This window comes from Carcharodon carcharias, chromosome 3, assembly GCF_017639515.1.
Source record: "Carcharodon carcharias isolate sCarCar2 chromosome 3, sCarCar2.pri, whole genome shotgun sequence".
NCBI lineage: Eukaryota > Metazoa > Chordata > Chondrichthyes > Lamniformes > Lamnidae > Carcharodon > Carcharodon carcharias.
This window is the reverse complement of record NC_054469.1, coordinates 48,800,341-48,826,180: the sequence shown is the minus strand read 5'-3', so window position 1 is coordinate 48,826,180 and position 25,840 is coordinate 48,800,341. Positions and strand designations below refer to the sequence as shown.

Genomic DNA, 25,840 nt, shown 5'->3' with positions numbered 1-25,840 from the left:
GAAATTTATGACATTGAAGGAAATCCTTTGGCCCATCGTGTCTGCGCTAGTTCTTCTACACCCTTCATTGGTCAAGCAGTATGGAAATAAACTTTATCCCAGAATTTATCCCCATATCCTCTGGTAGATTTAGATTTAATCTCATGAGATACATGGTATCATCATCAGAAAATCAATCATATAGTTTTAACAAAGTTTCACTTCCCTGGCAGACATTTATTACTTATGCTCAAATTTCAAAATTTGTACCAGCCATTAAACATCTAAAAATGTAACTACAATCCATTTTAGATTATGATTGAACATTCTGCTTTGTATCTTGATAGAATGGTTATAGCACAGATGGATATTTGGCCCGACATGACTAATAAGCTCTCAAAAGGAGCCTCTCACCACTTCACTGCCTTTTCACCATAGCCCTGCAAATATTTCCTTTTCAGTTAATAATCCAATTCCCTCTTGAAAGTCTCAATTGACCCTATCTCTGCTACACTTTTTTAAAAAAAATTCATTCATGGGATGCGGGCTTCACTGGCTGGGCCAGCATTTATTGCCCATCCCTAGTTGCCCTTGAGGTGGTGGTGGTGAGCTTCCTTCTTGAATCACTGAATGGTGTAGGTACACCCAGAGAGCTGTTAGGAAGGGAGTTCCAAGATTTTGATCCAGCAACAGTGAAGGAACGGCGATACGTTTCCAAGTCAGGGTGGTGAGTGACTTGGAGGGGAACTTCCAGGTGGTGGTGTTCCCATCTATCTGCTGCCCTTGCCCTTCTCGACAGTAGTGGTCGTGGGTTTGGAAGGTGCTGTTGAAGGAGCCTTGGTGAATTCCTGCAGTGCATCTTGCAGATAGTGCACACAGCTGCTACTGTGCATCAGTGGCAGAGGGAGTGAATGTTTGTGGGTGTGGTGCCAATCAAGCAGGCTGCTTTGTCCTGGACAGTGTCAAGCTTCTGGCCAAGTGGGGAGTATTCCATCACACTCCTGACTTGTACCTTGTAGCTGGTGGACAGGCTTTGGGGAGTCAGGAGGTGAGTTACTCGCCACAGGATTAACCTGCTCTTGTAGCCACAGTATTTATATGGCTGGTCCAGTTCAGTTCCTGGTCAATGATAACCCCCAGGATGTTAATACTGGGGGAATTCAGTGATAGCAATGCCATTGAACATAAAGGTGTAATGGTTGAATTCTCTCTTGTTGGGGATGGTCATTGCCTGACACTTGTGTGACGCGAATATTACTTGCCACTTGTCAGCCCAAGCCTGGAGATGGTCCAGGTCTTGCTACATTTGGACATGGGCTACTTCAGTGTCTGAGGAGTTGTGAATAGTGAACATTGTATAATCAGCGAACATCTCCGCTTCTGACCTTATGATGGAAGGAAGGTCATTGATGAAGCAGCTGAAGATGGTTGGGCTGAGGACATTATCCTGAGGAACTTCTGCAGTGAGGTCCTAGAGCTGAGATGACTGACCTCCAACAACCACAGCCATCTTCCTTTGTGCTAGGTATGACTCCAACCAGCAGAGAGTTTTTCCCCCCGATTCCCATCGACTCCACTTTTTGTTAGGGTTCCTTGATGCCACACCAGTCAAATGCTGCCTTGATGTCAAGGGCATTCACTCTCACCTCACCTCAGGAGTTCAGCTCTTTTGTCCACGTTTGAACAAAGGCTGCGATGAGGTCAGGAGCTGAGTGGCCCTCGCAGAACCCAAAATGGGCATCAGTGAGCAAGTTATTGCTAAGCATGTGCCACTTGATGGCACTGTTGATGACCCCTTCCATTACTTTACTGATGATCGAGTGTAGACTGATGGGGCAGTAATTGGCTGGGTTGAATTTGTCCTGATTTTTCTGTACAGGACATAACCGGGCAATTTTCCATATAGCTGGGTAGATACCAGTATTGTAGCTGTACTGGAACAGCTTGGCTAGGGGCGCGGAAAATTCTGGAGCACGTCTTCAGTACTATTGCCGGAATATTGTCCAGGACCCACAGCCTTTGCAATATCCAGTGCCTTCAGCCGTTTCTTGATATCACTTGGAGTGAATCAAATTGGCCAAAGACTGGCATGTGTGATGCTGGGGACCCCTGGAGGAGGCAGAGATGGATCATCCACTCGGCACTTCTGGCTGAAGATTGTTGCAAATGCTTCAGCCTTATCTTTTGCACTGAGGTGCTGGGCTCCTCCATCATTGAGGATGGGGATATTTGTGGAGCTTCCTCCTCCAGTGAGTTGTTCAGTTGTCCACCATCATTCACGGCTGGATGTGGCAGGACTGCAGAGCTTAGATCTGATCTGTTGGTTGTGGGATTGCTTAGCCATCTCTCACTTGCTGCTTATGCTGTTTGGCATGCAAGTAGTATTATAGCTTCACCAGGTTGACACCTCATTTTTAGGTATGCCTGGTGCTGTTCCGGGCATGCCCTCCTGCACTGTTCATTGAGCCAGGGTTGATCCCCTGGCTTAATGGTAATGGCAGAGTGGGGAATATGTGTGGCCATGAAGTTACAGATTTCGTTCGAATACAATTCTGCTGCCGCTGATGGCCAACAGCACCTCATGGTTGGCCTAGTCGAGTTGCCAGAACTGTTCAAAATCGATTCCATTTAGCATGTTGGTAGTACCATGCAACATGATGGAGGGTATCCTCAATGTGTAGGCAGGACTTTGTCTCCTCAAGGACTGTGCGTGGTCATTCCTACCTATACTGTCATGAAAAGATGCGTCTGCGGCAGGCAGCTTGGTGAGGGTGAGATCAAGTATGTTTTTCCCTCTTGCTGGTTCCCTCACCACCTGCTGCAGACTCAATCTAGCAGCTGTGTCATTTAGGACTCAGCCAGCTCGGTCAGTAGCGGTGCTACTGAGCCACTCTTGGTGATAGACACTGAAGTCCCCCACCCAGAGTACGTTCTGCACTCTTGCCACCCTCACTGCTTCTGTCAACATGGAGGAGCACTGATTCATCAGCTGAGGGAGGGCAGTACATAGTAATCAGGAGGTTACCTTGTCCATGTTTGACCTGATGCCATAAGACTTCATGGGGTACGAAGTCGATGTTGAGGACTCCCAAGGCAACACCCTCCCGACTGTATACCACTGTGCCGCTACCTCTGCTGGGCTTATCCTGCCGGTGAGACAGGACGTACTCAGGGATGGTGATGGTGTGCCTGGGACATTATCTGTAAGATATGATTCTATGTCAGGCTGTTGCTTGACTCGTCTGTGAGACAGCTCTTCCAATTTTGGCACTAGCCCCCAGGTGCTAGTAAGTAGAACTTTGCAGGGTCGACAGGACAGACTGCCATTGTCATTTCCAGTGCCTAGGTCAATGCCGGGTGGTCCGTCCGGTTTCATTCCTTTTTTGTGACTTTGTCCGACAGTATCAAGTACTGCATTCTAGACCCGAAGCACATGCTCCATGAATATTTTTCACGTCACTGTTTTACCAATTACCTTAAATTTGTGCCTTCTTGTTCTCAATCCTTCCACCAATGGGAGCAATTTCTCCTAATCTATTCTGTCCAAGCCCCTGATGACTTTGAATACCTCTATCAAATCCCATGTCCACCTCTCTTCCCCAAGGACAACAGCGCCAACCTTTCTATATAACTGCAGTTCCTCATTCCTGGAACCATTCTCATGAATCTTTTGTACACACTTTCCAATGCCTTCACATCCTTCCTTAAGTGTGATGCTCAGAACGGGATGCAATTCTCCAGCTGAGGCTGAACCAATGTTTTATATAAGCTTAACATAACTCCCTGCTTTTGGGCTCTATTCCCCCATTGATAAAGCCTAGGATGCTATATGCTTTATTAATTGCTCAACTTTTCCTGCCATCTTCAATGATTTTTGCATATATACAGAGGTCTCTCTGCTTCTGCACCTCCTTAAGTCTGTATACCCTTTATTTTCTATTGCCTCTCTACATTCTTCCTATCAAAATTAATCACTTCCCGCTTCTCTGCATTAAATTTCATCTGTCACTTGTCCACCCATTCCACCTGGCTGTCCTTTCAAAATTCTACATTATCCTCCTCATGGTTCAGTATACTTCCAAGTTTTATATCATCCACATATTATGAAATTGTGTCCTGTACACCAAGGTCTAGGTCATTAATGGACACCAGGAAGAGCAGAGGTCCTAAATGACATCTGAGGAATTCCACTATAAACCTGTCAGTCCAAAAAACAAGCATTCACCACTACTCTTTGTTTCCTATCACCCAGCCAATTTGTATCCATGTTGCTACTGTCCCTTTAATTCTCACTTTGCTGTCAAGTCTGTTGTGTGGAACTTTATCAAATGCCTTTTGGAAGTCCATGTACACCACATCAACAGCATTACCCTTATGCAAGTTAGTTAAACACAATTTGCCCAAGAAACATTCACACCACACAAGTGCTAGGCAACTCCAACAAGAGAGAATCTAATAATCTCCCCACGACATTCAATGACATTACCATCGTTAAATCCCCCATCATCAACATCCTGGGGGCTACCACTAACCAGAGACTAAACTAGACCAGCCATATAAATACTGTGGATACAAGAGCAGGTCAGAAGCTGGGGATTCTGCAGTGAGTAACTCACCTCCAGACTCCTCAAAGCTTGTTCACCATCAAGAAAGCACAAGTCAGGAGTGTGATGGAATACTCTCCACTTGCCCAGATGAATGCAGCACCAACAACACTCGAGAAGTTCAACACCATCCAGCACCCAGCAGCTAACTTGATTAGCATCCCATCCACCACCTTCAACATTCACTCCTTCCGCCACCAATGCACGGTGGCAGAAGTGTGTACCATTTCCAAGATGCAATGCAGTAACTCAACAAAGCTCCTCTGACAGCATCCTCCAAAACTGCGACCTCTACTAACTAGAATGGCAAGGTCTACATATTCAGGGCAACAACACCATCTGCAAGATCCCCCTCCAAGTCACACAGCATCCTGACTTGGAACTATATCACCTTCACTGTCGCTAGGTCAAAACCCTGGAACTCCCTTCCTAAAAGCACTGTGGGTGTACCTATACCACATGGATTGCAATGATTCAAAGTAGCTCATTTGCACCTTCAAAGGTAATTACAGGTTGACAATAAATACTGGCCCTTCCAGCGACACCCACATCCTGCAAACAAATAAATTTTAATAAGTTACTATTAATTTTGTCCAAAACTATCCTTTCTTTAAGCTTCTCCACCACCAAGGTTAAACTGACTCGCCTGTAAATGCTGGGTTTATCTTTACACCCTCTTTTGAACAAAGGTGTAACATTTACAATTCTCCAGTTCTCTAACATCACCCTGAGTCTAAGGAAGACTGGAAAATTATGGCCAGTGCCTCCGCAATGACCACACTCACTTCCCTCAGTATATTTGCACTTAATTTTTCTGGTCCTGGTGCCTTATCAAATAATAAGTATAGACAATATCCAATACCACTGCTCATCAATTTTAAGCCCTTCAAGTATCTGAACTACCTCTGTTTTCACCATGAACTGGGCAGCAGCATTTTTCTTGATAAAGACAGATGCAAAGTATTCATCTAGTATCTCTACTATGCTCCCTGCCTCCATATGTAAGCCCCTTTTTTGGTCCGTAATCTGCTTTTCTTACCACCGTTTTACCATTTGTATGCCTAAAGACGACTTTTGGATTTTCTTTTATGTTAGCTGCCAGTCTCTCTCACGCTTTGTTGCTTTTATTTGCTTTATCAATTCTCGTCTGAACCTTCTCTATTTGGCCTGGTTATCAACTGAAATATCCACTTGACATTTGCCCCAGGTACACTTTTCCTACTTCATCTTAATCTCTACCTCTTTCATCATCCAGGGAGCTCTGAATTTGTTTGCCCTATATTTCCTCTTCATGGGAATCTACTTTGACTGTATTCAAACTCTCTTCATTAAAGGCAACGCATGCTCACTTAGTTTTGCCTGCTAATCTTTAGATGTCCAACTCGATAGCCAATCTAAACTTTGTGATGCAATGATCACTGTCCCCTAAATGTTCCCCTACTAACACTTGATCCACTTCGCCCACCTCATTCCCAAGAACCAGGTTTTGTTATACTGGAAACATACTGTAGAAAATTCTCCTGAACACACTCTAGGAACTCTTGCCCCTCTCTGTCCTTCCTATTCAAGCTCTTTTGGTTAATTAGTCCCACATTACAACTACTCTAATTCCTGCATCTCTCCAATTTCCTTGTAAATTTGTTCTACACCTTTCTTACAAGTTGGTGGCCTATAGACTATACCCAGCAACATAATTGTACCTTTTTTCTTCCCTTAGCTCTAGCCAAATAGAATTTGCCCTTAACACATCTGGGACATCTCTCGCCAGCACTGTATTGTTCTCTTTAATCAATACTGCCACCCCTCCTTTCCTAAACACTGGATACCCAGGGAGTACTTAATACCCAATCCTGCCTTTCTTTAGGCCAGGTCTCCGTTATTGCCACAACATAAATATTTTTACGTGTTTATCTGCATCCGAAACTGACCAATTTTATTTCCTACACACCACGCATTCACATGTGTGCATTGTAACCCTAGACTATTTCTTTCCCTCTTACACTGAGCCCACCTAATACCTTACTAGTTCCTATTCTAGTACCATCAGTCTCCCCCAGTATTCACAAACACCTCAGTCCCTCCACCACTGACGCACAGTAGCAGCAGTGTGCATCATCCACAAGATGCACTGCAAGAATTCACCAAGGTTCCTTAGACAGTACTTTCCAAACTCATGACCACTACCTTCTAGAGGAACAAGGGCAGCAGACAGATGGGAACACCACCACCTGGTAGTTGCCCTCCAAGCCACTCACTTTCCTGACTTGGAAGCATATCGCTGTTCCTTCACTGTCACTGGGTCAAAATCTTTGAACTCCCGTGAAGGAATAAAAAATATACTCTTTGTACCTTGGTATTCCTCACTAATATTATTTGCCAGTTAGTTTAAACCCTCCCCAATAGTAGTAGCAAATAACCCTGCAAGGGGATTGGTCCTGGCTCTGTTTAGGTGCAACCCTTCCAGCCTATACTGGTTCCATCGCCCCTGAACTGATCCCGATGTCCCAAGAATGTAAAGCCCTCCCTCCTACACATCTCTACAGCCATGCATTCATCTGCTCTATCCTCCTATTTCTATATTCCTGGTAGGTTATACAAGTGTAATCTGGAGACTACTACTTTTGAGGTCCTGTTTCTCAACTTCCTATCTAGCTCCCTAAATTCCAACTGTAGGATCATATCCCCCTTGCTACCTATGTCGTTAGCACCAACATGGACCACAACTGTTGGCTGATCACCCTCTTGCTCACCTCAGGGAGCTCTGCAGCTCTTCAGTGACATCCTTGTCCCTGAGGCAATATCCCATCCTTGGCCGCAGAAACACCTGTCTGCTCCCCTAACTATTGAATTTCCTATCACTATTACACCTCCCTGTACAGCTGAGGTAGCTGTGGGTGCAATGGACTTGGCTCTGGCTGCATGCCAGAGAGAGAGATGCACCACTTGCCTGCTTCTTCTTGACTGCCTGGTTGGCACCCATTTCCCCCTCTTTTTGCATAACCAAGCTGTGGGGTGACTATATCTACAAAGCTTTCAACTCCACAGATCTGTGGCAGTGATGGCAGCTGCTCCTCAAGCTCCGAAAACTGGAACTCAAACTACTACTGCTGATTGCACTTCCTGCATATATGGTTAACCAGGGCACAGGAGAACCCACATGGAACAAGATGTGCACTCCAGGGGAGTGCCCTGCCAATCCTCTATTAGGTCTTCTACCACTCTTGGCCAGAGGAAAGATATCAAAATGAAATTATATATTGTAATGCATGGTGACAGGTCACACTGCTACATCAACAATGTAAAAGTCAAAAAAGTAAATATCCTCCAGATTTCTTGGTTTCTTGAATAGCTCTTATATTCAAATGTTGAATGAACAAATACTGGTTAAAAATGCTTGGAAATTGTTGATTTAGGATGGCCATACGAGGAACAGGAAATTAGTGCTTTACAAAAATAAGAAATATGTTCTACTTGCAATCTTACTGAGAAGTTATAGAGAAAGTTGTTAAAGTAGAACAGAACTTCAATCAAAAGAAAAAGACTTGTGTTTATATAGCGCCTTTCACAGCCAAAGGACACCCCCAAGTGCTTTACAGCCAATGAAGTGCTTTTGAAGTATAGTCACTGTTCACTGCAGGAAAGGCAGCAGCCAATTTGCACACAAGCTCTCAAGCAGCAATGACCCGACAATGTTTTTTACTGATGTTAATTGAGGGATAACTATTTGCTAGGACTCTGGAGATAGGGCCATGGAATCTTTTACATCCACCAAGGGGGCAAACAGGGTCTTGGTTTAATTTCTCATCCAAAAGATGGCACCTCCAACAGTGCAGCACTCCTGCATTACTGCACTGGAGTGTAAACCTTAATTTGTGTTCAAATCCCAGAATCTTATTTGAACCCACAATCTTTTGACTCGAGGCAATTGTGCTATTAACCAAGAATGACTAACGAAAGGGTGATGTGCTTAAATTGACTTCATTTGAAAAAAGTTTTCACAAGGTTTTGCTGATTTGTGATGATGTTGAAGAATTAGCTTTAATCCTTTAAATTACTACCCAATTTCCTTTTACAATTTGTGCCAAACAGGAAATAAGCTATCAATCCAATCGGTAGCACTACCCACAAGCAGCAACAGTAAGATATTCCATATTCAATGGGCATTTAGCTTATATAGCTTGCCCCAGTAAACTGTAACAGTTACCACACACAACTACTGCAAGACTGCCCAAAAACATGATAACAATGATAACCATTTACCTCAAGCAAATCTCATGATGGGAAGAAATCATTGACTTGGATACCAAATACAATTATGTTTTGAACATACCAACATCCACACAATTGACTTGTAACTTATTAGTTTGACAAGGTTGTTCCATTGCCATCGCAACAATCCATTTTTGTGGAAACAGGAGCATTTTCTACTACATGCAAACTAAAAGTAATTTAAGACAGTGTTGTTTATATCTGCACATAATTCAGGGATGCTCAAAATATAGTAAACTCAAGACCCACAAAGATATGTACTTTATAAATGTCTTCCTTAATCAATACCTCTCAAAACGATTAGCCAATTTCTTATTGGACAGACGCCAGTAGGAAATAAGCATTTCTTAAAACTAAGAATTAATGATACACTGATCCCTAACAATGTAGTTGTGGACTCTGGTACTATCTTACTCCATCTTGCTTTATCGTGACTTAACCAAGAAAATTTTTAACAAGTGGAAAAGTGGGTTAAAATAATTTTCTTACTAGAATTTAGTTTCACCATCCATATTCCTTTAATATATATTAAGAAAAATGAGTAAGACAGGTTTTTGTACAAAAGATTTTTGATTTGATGTTTGGTCAGCAGTCCATCCAAGCAATGTTAAAACCATGTGGAGGTTAATTAACATACATGGACAGATTGTTTGACAAAATGTTGCTCAAATTTAAAGTTCATATTGTTGTGAAATCTATATTTCTCTCATTGAGAGCAGAGGTCAGGGCAAAATATCAAGGCAGCTGAAGACTTCACGTATTGTCAATTTTTACCAATGTTAACTACATCATTAATTGTTTATACAAAAATATTCAGATGAACAGAGATAACATAATCCTAAAGTCTTATAATAATTTTTTATAACCAGTTTATTCTTAAAATTGAGCACTGATGACAAGGCCTTTCCTTTGCTGTTAAAATCTTCCTGTTTATATAGCCTGCAGATGAGGTACACTGAAATAAAATAATTTGAAGAGTTCAGGTAAAAATCATGAGTAAAAGCAAAACCAAAGTGCAGCTACAAAATCTGATGGTTAGGTGTGGCCCTATAAATACAGTCTGGTTATCTATAGAACATAGCACTCTGTGCAGGAAATTAACTTTTTGGTATTCTCAGATCTGTAGACTAAAGGCTGGTCTTTCTGTAAAAAGTTTTGAACCAACCAGGTCATTAAATTATTATGAAACAAAAATAAAATTGCGCTAGTTAATAAAACAAACTGCTTGCATAGAAATCAGTTTTTAATTACACTGTCAGCCAACGTTCAGTATCAACTTTTTCTAGAAAACAGACAAGAGCAGAAGGCAAGAGATTATTGGGTATCAACCACTATTTTGTCATGTAATGCAAAATACCTGCATACCTGTACAAGGTAACAAACTATTCGATATTTAAATTTTCCGCACCGATACTACAATAAAAGTCAGATGATACTGAGTGGACTATTTTATGACAACAATGACCAAAGTGGGCCAGGATGGCATGATTATCATGTCAATGGAATGTTTCTCAAAATAACGTAAGCTAACTCAATAGAACTAGCAAGAGTGAAATATATTTTACACAGTGGTTTCACACTCAATGAGTATGGGTAAAGTCCACCTTCATTCACAAGGAAACAACTCAAAATAATGGAGATTGAGCTTACCCACACCAATCTGTGATGGCAATATTGTCTAGAATAAGTAGAGAACTCACTGAGCAGTGGGGGTAAACTCATTCTCCTGTCGCAAAAAACTTTCACTCAGCCTGTAGTGATAGCATGAGGAAAAATGAAAAGGAAACAAAAGCAGAAAAGTAGAACAGGGAAAGATACAAGTGCTTTATGACAAATGCTAGTATCAACAATTATCATGCCATTTCTCTCCAAACTTACTCAAAGACCTTCAATCCCCTACCTCCCCCCTGTTGATCCTGTTGCTCAAATTTAAAGTTTATATTGTTATGAAATCTATGTTTCTCTCATCGAAAGCAGAGGTCAGGAACTTCAGCTCCCGATGGACCTGAGCTTTTGCACATGCACAGTTTGGGAGCGGGCTGCACATGCGCAGTTCTGCATATAATATATATATTTTTAAGTTCTTTGGGCCCAGCACACCTGTGCAGGGAGACAACATGGCACAAAAACCTAAGTCATGTGACCGGTTGGGGCGGGGGGGGGGGGGGGCACGACACCACTGAGAAGTGTCCCAGGCAGGGGACAGGGAGAGATCCCTAAAGAAGAGTCCTAGAGAGGGGACAGGGACAGGAAAAGTTCCAATTTCAGCTAAAAAGAGAGAAACAGGCTCTGAACAGAAAAAGGGTTGTGGGGAGCAGACTTTAAGTGAATAAGGCATCCACAGGTTAGTGACTCTGTGCTGCAGACAAATATATGCCAGAGAGCTGAAGTTGTGCTTGTGAGCTTGTGCTTGAATGTATACTCAGGAATCCAGGGGACTAGAATCATGCGAGACGATTGGGAAACCCTGCGACGTGGGCTGTCATCAATGCCTTCTGAGTTGGTGTGACTGGAGGAGAGAATTCCTTGGATAGATCTTCAAAAGTGATGATTGTGCTCTCTCTCTCTCTTGCGAGCGATTCCAGTTTCAGTGTAATGGGTTAACTCAATGTTACTGGGCAAGTGCATCTGGGTGGGTTGTTGAGAAATCTGTGTGCTCTGTTTTGGTCACATCTGGCATTTATTGTGCAGTGTGCCGTGTTCGACCACAGTTTTCCTGTTAATTCGCATGTATCTCATACTAACCCTGAATATTAGAGTACAAGATAAATAGTGAAATTGTTTAATCTTTATGACCTTGTAAAGTTAAGTTTATTTTTGTTTGTTCCACACACCCATGGAATCTTGTGGCTTTATTTATAAGTTGATTAGCCGGTAAATGCTCAGTCTAAGGGACAGTGTGCGAGAAACCAGCTTAGGACAGGCGAGTTAAGGTAGATCTATAAATAAAAAGGACTAAAGCTTTAAAATAATAAACCAAAATTTGAAAACTTTAAAATTAAAATCAAACGATAAAGGTAAAAAAGCAATAAAGTAATTTAAACAAACATCTAAAACACATACCTGGTAGTTAAGAAGCATATAACCTTTAGTTGTCAGTGGTATTAGCATTCAATAAACACAGTAAATTGTAACATTCATAGGAAGAAAGTAATTCAAGTAAATTAACTAAATATAAGTTAGAATGGAGTTATGTTGCAGCTGTAGAAGCTTTTGGATGCCTAGGCGATCCATGACAAGCATGTCTGCCGGAAGTATAAGCAGCTTGAGGAATTCTGGATCAGGATTATTGATCTGAAAGCCGAAATGCAGACACTGCGCAACATAAGGGAGGGGGAGAAATACCTGAATACTTTGTTCCTGAAGACAGTCACATCTCTAAGAAGAGGGACATCTGTTTTGGTCAGCAGGATGTGATTGTCAGCGAGGCAGGTAATGGGAACGAGCAGACAGCAGGGGAGGAACCTCAGGCTTTGTACTTGTCAAACAGGTCTGAGGTGCTCACAACCTGTGTGGATGAAAGTGAAGTCTGCAAGGTGGATGAGCTGGCTGGCCATGGCACTGTGGCACAGGGATACAGGGAGCCATTTAAGTGGGGGTTACAAAAACAAATGTAGAGGTATTAGGGGATAGTATAGTGAGGGGGATTGATATTGTTCTCTGCAGCAAACAGCAAGAGTCCAGATGGCTATGTTGCCTGCCCAGTGCCAGGGCTAGGGACATTTGGTCAGGGCTGGAGAGGAACTTGCAATGGGAGGGGGAGGATCCAGTTGTCGTGGCCCATGTTGGTACCAATAACATGGGTAGAACTAGAAAAGAGGTTCTGCAAAGTCAGCATGAGGAGCTAGGTACAAAAAATTAAGAAGCAGAGCCTCAAAGGTTATAATCTCTGGATTATTACTTGAACCACATGCAAATTGGCATAGGGCAAATAACATTAGAGTCACGAACGCGTGGCTTAAAGACTGATGTGGGAGAATGGGTTCCGGTTTATGGCGCACTGGCATCAGTACTGGGGAAAGTGGGGCTGTACCATTGGGACGGTTTACACCTGAACCGTGGTGGGATGAGTATCCTCGCAAATCGCGTAACTAGGGAAGTAGAGAGGGCTTTAAACTAAACAAGAGGGGTGAAGGATCAAGCTTGGGTAGAGTAGCAATTCAAGGTGTAGAGTCAAGACAGGAGAGGTTCAGAGAATGGCAGGAAGGGACAGAGAGTAAAAGCCTAAGAATACATCAACAGTCAAGACTAGATGTTACAAAGGTAACAAAAAGACAAAACTGAAAGCTCTCTATCTGAATGCGCATAGCATTCATAAAGTAAATGAATTGATGGCTCACATTGAAGTAAATAAATATGATCTGATAGCAATTAGGGAGATGTGGCTGCAGGACGACAAAGATAGGGTCCTTCATACTGAAGGGTACGTGATATTCAAGAAGAATAGGAAGCTAGGTAAAGGTGGAAGGGTATCACAGTTAAGCAAAGAGGGCATTGGTGCAGCAGTTAGAGATTACCTTGGTTCAGAGATCAGGGTGTAGAATTGGTTTGGGAGGAGATAAGGAAAAGTCAAGGAAATAAATCATTAGTGGGAGTGGTCTACAGGCCCCCTACAGTAGCCAGTGTAGGAGCAAGTATTTATGAGAAAATGTTGTGTGCTTGGGACACAAGGGACAGCAGTAATCATGGGTGATTTAAATCTACACAAATTAGAAAAATCAGATTGGCAGTAGTAGCCTGGATGAGGAGTTCTTAGAATGCTTTCAAGATAGTTTCTTAGATCAGCATGTTCTGGAACCAACCAGAGAGCAGGTTATATTAGACTTGATATTGTGTAACGTGGCAGGGTTAATTAATGACATCAGAGAAAGGCACCCCTAGATAACAGCAACCACTACATGATTGAATTTTACATCCAATTTGAAAGGGAGAAGAGCAGGTCTAACACTAGTATCTTAAACTTAAGGGCAACAATGTGTGGTTGAAAGCTGAACTAGCTGAAGTGAAGTAGAAAACTATGCTAAAGGAGAGATCAATAAAGAAGCAGTGGCAGTCATTTAAGGGGATATTTCAGAGTATTCAGAATAAGTACATTCTTACTATAAAGAAAAACTCTAAGGGGAGAACCCACCATCCATGGTTAACTAAAGATATTAAGGAAAGCATCAAACTTAAGGAAAAAGCATACAACGCAGCAAAGATGAGTGGCAGGACAGGTGATTGGACAGAATATAAAGAATGGCAGAGAATAACAAAGGTTAATCAGGAGAAAGAAATTAGAGTACGAGAGGAAGTTAGCTAGAAACGTAAAAATGGATGGCAAGAGTTTCTTAAAAAGGAAATGAGCAAGTTAAGTAAGTGCTGGTCCTCTAGAGAGTGACAGTGTGGAGTTAATAGTAGATAATAAGGAAATGGCGGAAGAAATTAACAAATATTTAACTTCTGTGTTCACTATAGAGGATATAAAAAATATTCCAGTAATAGCTGCAAATCAGGTGTTGTCTAGGAGAAAGGAACTTGGTGAAATTGAAATCACTAGTGTAACTGTACTGAGCAAATCAATGGAGCTGCAGGCTGGCAAATCTCCGGGTCCCGACGGACTACATCCTAGGGTCTTAAAAGAGGTGGCTGAGGTAGTTGATGCACTGGTGTTAATTTTCCAAAGTTTGCTAAATTCTGGAAAGGTTCCATCAGATTGGAAAAGTAGAAAGTATTCAAGAAGAGGGGGAGGCAGAAAACAGGGAACTATAGGCCAGTATGCTTAACATCTGTCATGGGGAAGTTATTAGAATCTATCATTAAGGAGGTTATAGCTGGGCACATAGAAGAGCTCAAGGCAATAGTGAAGAGTCAGCATGGTTTTATAAAAGGAAAATCATGTTTAACCAATTTATTGGAATTTTTGAAGGAGTAACATGTGCAGTGGATAAAGTAGAGCGTGTAGATTTACTGTACTTGGATTTCCAGAAGGCATTTGAAAAGATGCCACATCAAAGGTTATTACAGAAAATAAAAGCACATGTGTAGGGGATAACATATTAGCATGGATAGAAGATTGGCTGGCTGGCAGAAATAATGCATAAATGGGTCTTTTTCTGTTTGGTAGAGGATGTGACGAGTTGAGTCCCAAAGGGATCTGTACTAGGGCATCAATTTTTTACAGTTTACATCAATGATTTAGGTGAGGGGAGTGAAGACATGGTAGCTATATTTGCAAATGACACAAAGATAGGTAGGAAAGTATGTTATGGAGAGGTTATGAGGAGGTTGCAGATGGATGTAGATAGGTTCAGTGGGCAAAGATCTGGCAAATTGAGTTAAATGTGGGAAAATGTGAATTTGTTTACTTTGGCAGGAAGAATAAAAATGCAGAGTATTACTTAAATGGAGAACGGCTGGATAATTCTGAGGTGCAGAGGGATCTAGATGTTCTAGTACGTGAGTCACAAAAGATTAGTATGCAGGTACAGCAAGCAATTAAGGCGGCTAATGGAATGCTATCCTTTATTACGAGGGAGGTTGAACATAAAAATAAGGGTGTTATGCTTCAGTTAAACTGGGCATTGGTGAAACCGCACCTCGAATAGTGTGTTGATGTAAATGCACTGGAGGCGGTTCAAAGGTAGTTTACTAGATTGAGACCTGGAATGAGTGAGTTGTCTTATGAGGAAAGGTTAAACAGGCTGGGTTTGTTTCCACTGGAGCTTAGAAGTGTGAGGGGTGATTTGATTGAAGTGTACAAGATATTGAACGGCCTTGACAAGGGGGATGACGAAAGGATGTTTTCTTCTTGTGGGCGAGTCCAGAACTAGGGGGCATTGTTAAAATTAGGGGATGCCCTTTTAGGACAGAGATGAGGAGAATTTTTTTCTCTGAGGGTTGTGTGACTTTGGAATTCTCTGCCTCAGAAGATGGTGGAAGTGGGGTCATTGAATATTTTTGAGGTAGAGATAGATCGCTTCCCTTGCCTAACAAGAATCTAAGGTTATCGGGGTTAAATGGGAACTTGGAAATTGAAACACACGATGACCAGCCAGGACCTTTTCGAAAGGCGGGGCATGCTTGAGGGGCCGAATGGTCTACTCCTGTTCCTATTTCTTATGTTCTTCTTCTTTAAGTGTCTTGAATCTCAAACATTGTCTACTTTAAACAAAACTTTATTGGTCCCTAACCGAATCTTACCAAAAACTTGGTTGGGCCTATGATCGTAACATTTCAATTTTCATAAAATATTTCTTTTCCCACAATAACACAATTTTGTATGTTAGCAATCTGCAGCCATGCAAAGAAATTATAAAATATATATGTTCTTAAAAAATCTCAATGGCAGAAAAAGAAAATCTCTAAAAAGGAATTGCATTGACAGTGACCCAGTTCTGAGGAAAGTTGGAACTGTGTGGAGTAATAGTGTAAAACCTCACATCAAATGATTACAGAAAGCTGCTCAGGAAGAAAGTCTGTTTTAATCATTCTGACCACATAGGAAAGAAATTGTGATAGGAAAGCATTTGGATCTAGTGCAGTTCGGGGAAGAAAAAAAATTACAGAATATGGTTTAAATATATCTTCCTGCCAGAACGCACTGGTGTCATTTCACTATGTACCTGAGAGGGAGAGGCAGTGGCATGTGGTATTATCACTGGACTAGTATTCCAGAGACCAGGGTAATGGTCTGGGGACCAGGGTTCGAATCCCACCACGGCAGATAGTAAAATTTGAAATCAATGAAAATCTAGAATTAAAAGTCTGATGATGACCACAAAATCATTGCTGATTGTCGTAAAGACCCATCAAGTTCACTAATGCCCTTTAGAGGATGAGATCTGCTGTCTTTACCTGGACTGGCCTGCATTTGACTCCATGACCACAGCAATGTGGTTGACTCTTAAATGCTCTCTGAGCTAACCTAGCAAGCGACATCCACAAATGGAGATGTGTTTTAACAAATTATTTAAGAATATTGACCACTCTACTTTTAAAATCGGCAACTTCTACAATTCTTCAAGACTTCAAATGAATTTTTTTGGCAATACCACTTCCAAATATATAATTCATGCATAAAAAGAAACCCCAGTTAGTATTTTGAGCTATCATAACACTAAGTAATGTCACGTACAAACACTATCTAGATCAGAAAAATGAAGAATCTTACCATCCAAAAGATCCCTAATCTTGTCCAAGTAAATTTCAAAATATGAAACCTGGAATATATAATTGAAATGACACCAGTTACTTGCAAAGGAACTGATGTTAATTAAAATTGATTTTAATAGGTGGTTGCAGAAATTATTTTTAATCAGCTATGGACTAGACAAATATTCTAGCAAACACAAGCACAACCCACAGCAACAGTTTGAGAATTTGACATTTTTTTTCCAAAAAGTCTCAAATAAATGAAACCAGTAAAAATGATCGTTGTTGCCAAGGTGCAAAAAAAAAAGCAACTGGTTCACTATTGCCCTTCAGGCATAGAAACCTTCCATTCCTATCTGGTCTAGCTAATACATGACTCAACTGCTTTCTAAAGTGACCTAAGCAAATTTCTCATGTGTGTCAAAACACTACATTATAGCAGTCTAAGAAAAAGACTCCGAATGATCTTCTCAACAAGAGCAACTAAGGATGAGCAATAAATAGCAGCCTTGCCAGAGTCAACCACATCTACCAAGTTTGTTTCAAAGGCACTTTTACCTTGATGTGGAATTCCAAATTTTCATCCATGGAGTAAATGTAATTAAAAATATCTTGGGCTATCCTGGGAATTATTCCCATACAATCAGGATCATGAAGTGTTCCCTGTAATTAGAAACACAATTATGGTATTATAAATGACACCCAAAGACATGACTTTCTTTAAACCAAAGAAGTTAACTGTAGTTGATAAGTTAACAGTTTAGTTGATACCAGTAGAGCGTAAGCTCAGTTTTCCCAACCAGCATTTCTAATACACTGCAAATAAATCAGCAGCAACCTTTCTTGATTCAATCTCTTAAGGCAATATTTGTGTTTAAGACTTAAAGGCAACTTTAGGGATAAAAATCCAAGTAATGTAAGCAGAGCTCTTAAATCTTTTTGTATCTTTAGAAATAGTTTTCAGAAGCCAAAGCCCAGTGCCTGTACCAGCAATATCATTTGTTTGTTCAAAATTAAGTTTTTTTTAAAAAACACTTGTTACTTTTACTAATAAATTGGTCAGGAATTGGCAGACACAGATCAATGATGGTGAGGGGTGAGCAAATAATGGTCGAATACCAGGCAAACACCGAGATAAAAACAAAAAATTGCGGATGCTGGAAATCCAAAACAAAAACAGAATTACCTGGAAAAACTCAGCAGGTCTGGCAGCATCGGCGGAGAAGAAGAGTTGACGTTTCGAGTCCTCGTGACCCTTCAACAGAACTCCAGACCTGCTGAGTTTTTCCAGGTAATTCTGTTTTTGACCAGGCAAACACCTTTTGCTGATCTCACAGATGGGTGGGGAAAACACTTACCTCCATAGTGTGAGTTTTACCAGAAGACGTCTGCCCATATGCGAATATTGTACCATTATATCCATCAAGAACATCTAGAAACAGGTCGGTGGGGGGGGGGATCAATAATACAAAGTTAGCACAAGCTGACCATAACAGATCTCCATGCCGATTTGCTGCAAGTACTTTAGCACATAAGAACACAAGAAATAGAAGGAGGTATTAGACCATATGGCCCATTAAGCCTGCTCTGCCATTCAATACAATCATGGCTGATCATCCACTTCAATGCCTTTTCCCCCACATAATCCCCATATCCCTTCGTCATCAACAGATTCCTCAATACCAATCTCTGCTTTAAACGTACTCAATGGCTGGGCTTCTACAGCCCTCTGGGGCAGAGAATTCCAAAGATTCACAACCCTCAGTAAAAAAATTCTCCTCATCTCAGCCCTAAGTGGCTTCCCCCTTATTTTGAAAATGTGTCCTCTTGTTCTAGACTGTCCAGCTAAGGGAAAAATCCTCTCTTCATAAAACAGTCCCGCCACCCCTGGAACAAGTCTAGTGAACCTTCGTTGCATTCCCTCTATGGCAATAATATCCTTTCTGAGGTAAGGGGACCAAAACTGCACACAGTACTCCAGGTGCGGTCTAACCAAGGTTCTATACAATTGAAATAGGCTTCGCTACTCCTGTACTCAAATCCCCTTGCGATAAAGGCTAACATACCATTAGCCTTCCTAATTGCTTGAAGCACCTGCATGTTAGCTTTCAGTGACTTATGATGAGGACAACCCAGGTCCCCGTGTACATCTATGCTTTCTAATCTCTTACCATTTAATACTCTGCACACCTGTTCCTCCTACCAAAGTGGATAACCTCATTTTTCCACATTATATTCCATCTGCCATGTCCTTGCTCAGTCACTGGGTGGGATTTTCTGCACCCGCCTGCCACTGGGATCTTCTGGTCCTGCTGCAAATCAATAGACTTCTGGATGGGCCGGAAAATCCCAGCGGCCAAGTCTGCCAAATCCTCTCGAAGCCGCTTTGCATCATCTTCACAACACACATTTCCACCTAGCTTTGTCTCATCTACAAACTTGGAAATATTACATTTGGTCCCCACATCCAAATCATTGATGAACAGCTAGGGCCCCCAAGTACTGATTCTTTGCAGTACCCCACTAGTCACAGTCTGCTAATGTGAGAATGACCCATTTATTCTTACTCTGGCTAACATGCAGAAAACAATCCTTAATCCATGCCAATACATTACTCCTATTCCACGTGCTTTAATTTTGCTAACCAACTTCCCGTGGGGGACTTTATCAAAAGCCTTCTGAAAATCCAAGTACACTGTGCCCACCAACTCCCCTTTATCAATTCTGTTAGTAACATTCTCAAAACAAATCCAACAAGTCCATCAACCATGATTTCCCATTCATAAATCCATGTTGACTGTGCCCCACCAGATCATTATTATCCAAGTGTCCATTTATCCCATCGTTTATAAAAGAGCATTTTCCCTCCTACTGATGTGAGATTTTTTTCTCTCTCCCTCCTTTCTTAAATAGTGGGGTGGCATTTGCTACCTTACAAGCTGAGGAATCATTCCAGCACCTATAAAATTTGGAAGATGTTCACCAGTGCATCCACTATCTCCATAACTACCTCTTTCAACACTCTGGGATGTAGTATATCAGGTCCTGGGGACTTACGAACTTTCAGTCCCATTAATTTCTCCACTGCAACCTTCTTACTAATATCCTTCAATTCCTCATTCTCCCTAGTCCCTTAGATCTCTAATTCTGGGAGACTTCTTGCATTTTCCTCAGTGAAGACAGACACAAAAGAAATTATTTAGCCTCTGCCATTTCTCTATTTCTCATTATAAATTCTCCTGATTCTGCCTGTAATAGGCCCACATTTGTCTTAGCCAAACACTTCCTTTTTAAATACTGAGAAGCTTTTACAATCCCTTATTTTTTTTGCTAGTTTACATTCATATTCCATTTGTATCTGAATGCATGCAGTACATGAAATAAGGTAAATGAGCTTGTGGCACAGATTGAAATTGGCAGGTATGATGTGGTGGGCTTCACGGAGACATGGCTGCAATGGGATCAGGACTGGGAGCTAAATATCCAAAGATATACATCCTATCGAAAAGATAGGCAGGTTGGCAGAGGGGTTGGGGTTGCTTTGTTAGTAAGAAATTAAATTAAATTGATAGCAAGAAATGACGTAGGGTCAGATGATGTAGAATCTGTGTGGGTAGGGGTGAGGAACTGCAAAGGTAAAAAAAAACCATAATGGGAGTTAGGTACAGGCCTCCAAACAGTAGTCAGGATGTGGGGCACAAGATACACCAGGAGATAGAAAAGGCGTGTAAGAAAGGCAAGGTTACAGTGATCATACGGGATTTCAATATGCAGGTAGACTGGGAAAATCAGGTTGGTAGTGGATCCTAAGACATTTATGGAATGTCTACGAGATGGCTTTTTGGAGCAGCTTGTGGTGGAGCCCACTAGGGAACAGGCAATTCTAGATTTAGTGACCATAATATGATAGAATTTACCCCGCAATTTGAGGGGAAAAAGCTGGAATCAGATGTAACGGTATTACAGTTGAATAAAGGCAACTACAGAGGGATGAGGGAGGAGCTGGCCAGAATTGACTGGGAGATGAGCCTAGCAGGAAAGACAGTGGAACAGCAATGGCAGGAGTTTCTGGGAGTAATTTGGGAGACACAGCAAAAATTCATTCCTAGGAAGAAGCATACTAAAGGGAGGATGAGGCAGCCATGGCTGACAAGGGAAGTCAGGGACAGCATAAAAGCTAAAGAGAAAGCATACAATGCGGCGAGGAGCAGTGGGAAACTAGGAGATTGAGAAGCCTACAAAGACCAACAGAAGACAACTAAAAAAGAAATAAGGAGGGAGAAGATTAAATATGAGGGTAAACTAGCCAGTAATATAAAAGAAGATTGTAGGAGATATATAAAGGGTAAGAGAGAGGCAAAATTGGACATTGGGCCGTTGGAAAATGACGCTGGAGAAATAGTAGTGGGGAACAAAGAAATGGCAGAGCAACTGAATAGGTACTTTGCGTCAGTCTTCACAGTGGAAGACACGAGTAACATCTCCAAAGTTCAAGAGAGTCGGGGGGCAGAGGTGAGTATGGTGGCCATTACCAAAGAGAAGGTGCTAGGAAAACTGATAGGTCTGAAGGTGAATAAATCACCTGGACCAGATGGATTACACCCCAGAGTTCTGAAGGAGATAGTGGAGGCGTTAGTGGTGATCTTTCAGGAATCACTCGAGTCAGGGAGGGTCTCAGAGGACTGGAAAATTGCTAATGAAACACCCCTATTTAAGAAGGGAGTGAGGCAAAAGACGGGAAATTATAGGCTGATTAGCCTGACCTCGGTCATTGATAAGATTTTAGAATCCATTATTAAGGAAGAGATTTCAGAATACTTGGAAGCGCATGGTAAAATAGGGCAAAGTCAGCATGGTTTCATCACAGGGAGGTCATGCCTGACAAATCTGTTAGAATTCTTTGAGGAGGTAACGAGTAAGTTAGACAAAGGAGAGCCAATGGATGTTATCTACTTGGACTTCCAGAAGGCCTTTGACAAGGTGCCGCACAGGAGGCTGTTCAGTAAGACAAGAGCCCATGATGTTAGAGGCAAGGTACTAGCATGGATAAAAGATTGGCTGTCTGGTAGGAGGCAGAGAGTGGGGATAAGGGGGTCCTTCTCAGGATGGTGGCTGGTGACTAGTGGAGTTCCGCAGGGGTCAGTGTTGGGACCACAGCTTTTCACTTTATACATTAATGATCTAGATGAAGGAACTGAGGGCATCCTGGCTAAGTTTGCAGATGATACAAAGATAGGTGGAGGGACAGGTAGTATTGAGGAGGCAGGGAGGCTGCAGAAGGCTTTGGACAGGTTAGGAGAATGGACAAAGAAGTTGCAGATGGAATACAACGTGGGCAAGTGTGAGGTCATGTACTTTGGTAGGAAGAATAGAGGCATAGACTCTTTTCTAAATGGGGAGAGAATTCAGAAATCTGGAGTGCAAAGGGACTTGGGAGTCCTAGTCCAGGATTCTCTTAAGGTTAACTTGCAGGTTGAGTCGGTAGTTAGGAAGGCAAATGCAATGTTGGCATTTATTTCGAGGGGACTAGAATATAAAAGCAGGGATATGCTGCTGAGGCTTTACAATGTCAGACCACATTAAGAATATTATGAGCAATTTTGGGCCCCGTGTCTCAGGAAGGATGTTCTGGCCTTGGAGAGGGTCCAGAGGAGGTTCATGAGAACGATACCAGGAATGAAAGGTTTAACATATGAGGAATGTTTGAGGACTCTGGGTCTATAGACTCTTTAGAAGGATGAGGGGGGATCTGATTGAAACTTACAGAATACTGAAAGGCCTGGATAGAGTGGACGTGGGGAAGATGTTTCCACTAGTAGGAGAGACTAGGACCCGAGGGCACAGCCTCAGAGTAAAGGGAAGTCCTTTTAGAACAGGGATGAGGAGAAACTTCTTTAGCTACAGAGTGGTGAATCTATGGAATTCATTGCCACAGAAGGCTGTGGAGGCCAGATCATTGAGCGTATTTAAGACCGAGATAGATAGGTTCTTGATTGGAAAGGGGATCAAAGGTTACAGGGAGAAGGTGGGAGAATGGGGTTGAGAAACTTATCAGCCATGATTGAATGGCAGAGCAGACTCAATGTGCCAAATGGCCTAATTTCTGCTCCTATGTCATATGGTCCATTCTCCTTTTCTTTATCAGTTTCTTGGTCGTCTTTTGTTGTATTCTAAAATGCTCCCAATCCACAGGTTTACTATTATTTCTGGCAACTTTATCGGCCTTTTCTTTTAATCTTATACAATCCTCAACTTCCTTTGCTGGTCATGGTCGACTGACTTTCCTTTTTGGGTTTTTTGTGCCTTGATGGAACGTATAGTTGCTGTAAACTATGTAACAATTATTTAAAGACTATCCATTGCGATGTACCATCACACCTTTTAATGTATTTTCCCAATCCGTTTCAGCCAATTTGCCCTTTATAATTTCCTTTGTTCAAATTTAACACCCTGGCTTCAGATTAAACTACCTCACTTTCAAACAGAATGTAAAATTCCATCATATTTATTATCACTCACCCCTAAATGTTCTTTTACAAGATTATTAATTAGCTCTCCCTCATTGCATTATACTAGATCTAAAATAGTCTGTTCTCTAATCAGTTCCTCAACACTACTCTAGAAATTCATCCCTAACTCACTTCAGAAACTAGTCCTCCACAGCATTAGTGCTCTTTAGGTTTACCCAGTCTACATGCAGATTGAAGTTACCCACGATTACTGTATTACCCTTGCTACGCACTTCCCTAATCTCCTGATTTATACTATGCCCCACACTACCACTACTGTTTGGTGGCCTACAAACAACTTCTACCAATATTTGGTGCCCTTTGTTGTTGCTTAGTTTCACCCAAAGATTTCACACTGTTCTTCCAATCTGAGATCCTTCCTTGCTAATGTACTGATCCCAAATACGTTATCAGTGCAACCCACCTTTTCCTTTCTGCCCGTCTTTCCTAGAATGTTGAATATCCAGTTTCCAGCCTTGGTCACCCTGTTGCCACATTTTCATAATGGCAATTCGATCATATCCACATACCTCTATTTGTGTCTTTAAATAATTTATCTTGTGAATTCTGCGTGCATTCAGATAGAATGCCCTTAACTTTGTCTTTTTATTCCGCATTTTAAGCTTAGTTGATTCTTGCCTTTGTTATGCCTGCCTTCTAACTTCACTTGCTACTTTTCTACTTGTCATTACCAGCTTTACTTCCTTCCAATTTGAGCCACCCCTCATGTTCCCATCCCCCTGACAAACTGGTTTAACCCCTTCCCAACAGCACTAGCAAATCTCCCTGCAAAGATATTAGTCCCAGTCCTGTTAAGGTGCAACCCATCTATCTTGTACAGGTCTCATCTGCCCCAGAACTGTTCCCAATGCCCTCCCTCCTAAACCAATTCTCCAGCTACGTGTTCAATTGATCAATCCTCCTCTTCCTATGCTCACTAGCACATTGGACTGGGAGTATTCCCGAGATTACCGCTCGAGGCCCTGCTTTTTAAATTTCCTTCCAAGCTCACTAAAATCAGTTTTCAGGGCTTCATTCCTCTTCCTACCTATGTCATTGGTAACAATGTGGATCACGGCCTGACCGTTCACCCTCCCACAGAAGGATGTCCTGCAGCCATTCCATGACAGACTTGATCCTGGTACCAGGGAGGCAACTCATCACCCTAGAGTAATGTTTACTGCCACAGAAATGCCTGTCTAGCAAATCCCATATCACACTCACTTTTCCACTCTTCCTCCTTCCCTTCTGAGGAAGTTGAGCCACCCATGGTGCCATGGAGTTGGTTCTGGCTGAACTCCCCTGAGGAACCATTACCCTCACCAGTATCCAAAATGGAAAACCCATTAACAAGCAAAGTAGACTCAGGCGACTCCTGTACTGCCTGCCTGGCGGTCACCTGCCACTCACCCCTGTCTACTCTCGTAACCACCTAACCTGCTGTGTGACCCACCTCCCTAAACATGCTATCCATGTAGTTCTCTGCCCTGTAGATGCACCATAGTAACCTGAGCCGCTGCTTGAGTTCCCAAACCTGGAGCTCAAGCTTCTGCAGCCGGTGGTACTTCCTGTAGATGTGTTCGCCTAAGCATTCAGCTTAACATCTGTCACAGGGCAAACATTAGAAGCTATTATTAAAGACGTTATAGCAGGGGACTTGGATAAATCCAAAATAATCAGGCATAGTCAACATGGTTTTGTGAAAAGGAATTAATTATATTTAACCAATTTATTGGAGTCCTGAAGTAGTAGCATGTCCTGTGGATAAAGGGAACTGGTGCATGTACTATATTTCGACTTCCAGAAGGCATCTGAAAAGGTGCCACAAAAGTTATTGTGGAAAATAAAAGCTCATGTTGGAGGTGCTAACATATTGGCATGGTCAGAAGATTGGTTGGCCAACAGGGAACAGTAGGCATAAATTAACCATTTTCTGGTTGGCAAGGTGCAACAGGTAGCACGCAACAAGGATCAGTGCTGGGGCCTCAACTCTTTACAATTTATGTAAATGATTTGGATGAAGGGACCGAAGGTATGGTTGCTAAATTTGCTGATAGCACAGATATGTAGGAAAGTAAGTTGTGAAGAGGACATAAGCGGTAGGGTAAGTGAGTGGGCAAAGAGTTGCAGAGCTCTGAGATACAGAGGGATCCGGGTGTTTTAGTGCGTGAAATGCAAAAGTTAGTATGCAGGTACAGCAAGTAATAAGCAAAGCTAATAGAACAAAATTGCTTGTCAGGGGAATTGAATGCAAAAGTAGGGAGGTTATGCTTCAGTTATACAGGACATTGTGAGACCACATCTGGAGTACTGTGTAAGGTATTAGTCTCCGTATTTAAGGAAGGA

The 25,840-nt window shown here is 42.0% G+C and overlaps 1 protein-coding gene across 1 annotated transcript in view; it reads right to left on the bottom strand.

Moving 5' to 3' along the window:
- The window catches only part of LOC121276022 (kinesin-1 heavy chain), a 128,836-nt gene that overhangs the window by 58,270 nt on the left and 44,726 nt on the right, over positions 1 to 25,840 (bottom strand). The window contains exons 3-5 of the mRNA XM_041183965.1: positions 18,344 to 18,417; positions 17,544 to 17,648; positions 17,005 to 17,053 (exon numbers count right to left, since the gene is read on the bottom strand). Coding sequence (XP_041039899.1) covers positions 17,005 to 17,053; positions 17,544 to 17,648; positions 18,344 to 18,417 — 228 coding nt within the window. The remainder of the gene's footprint in view (positions 1 to 17,004; positions 17,054 to 17,543; positions 17,649 to 18,343; positions 18,418 to 25,840) is intronic.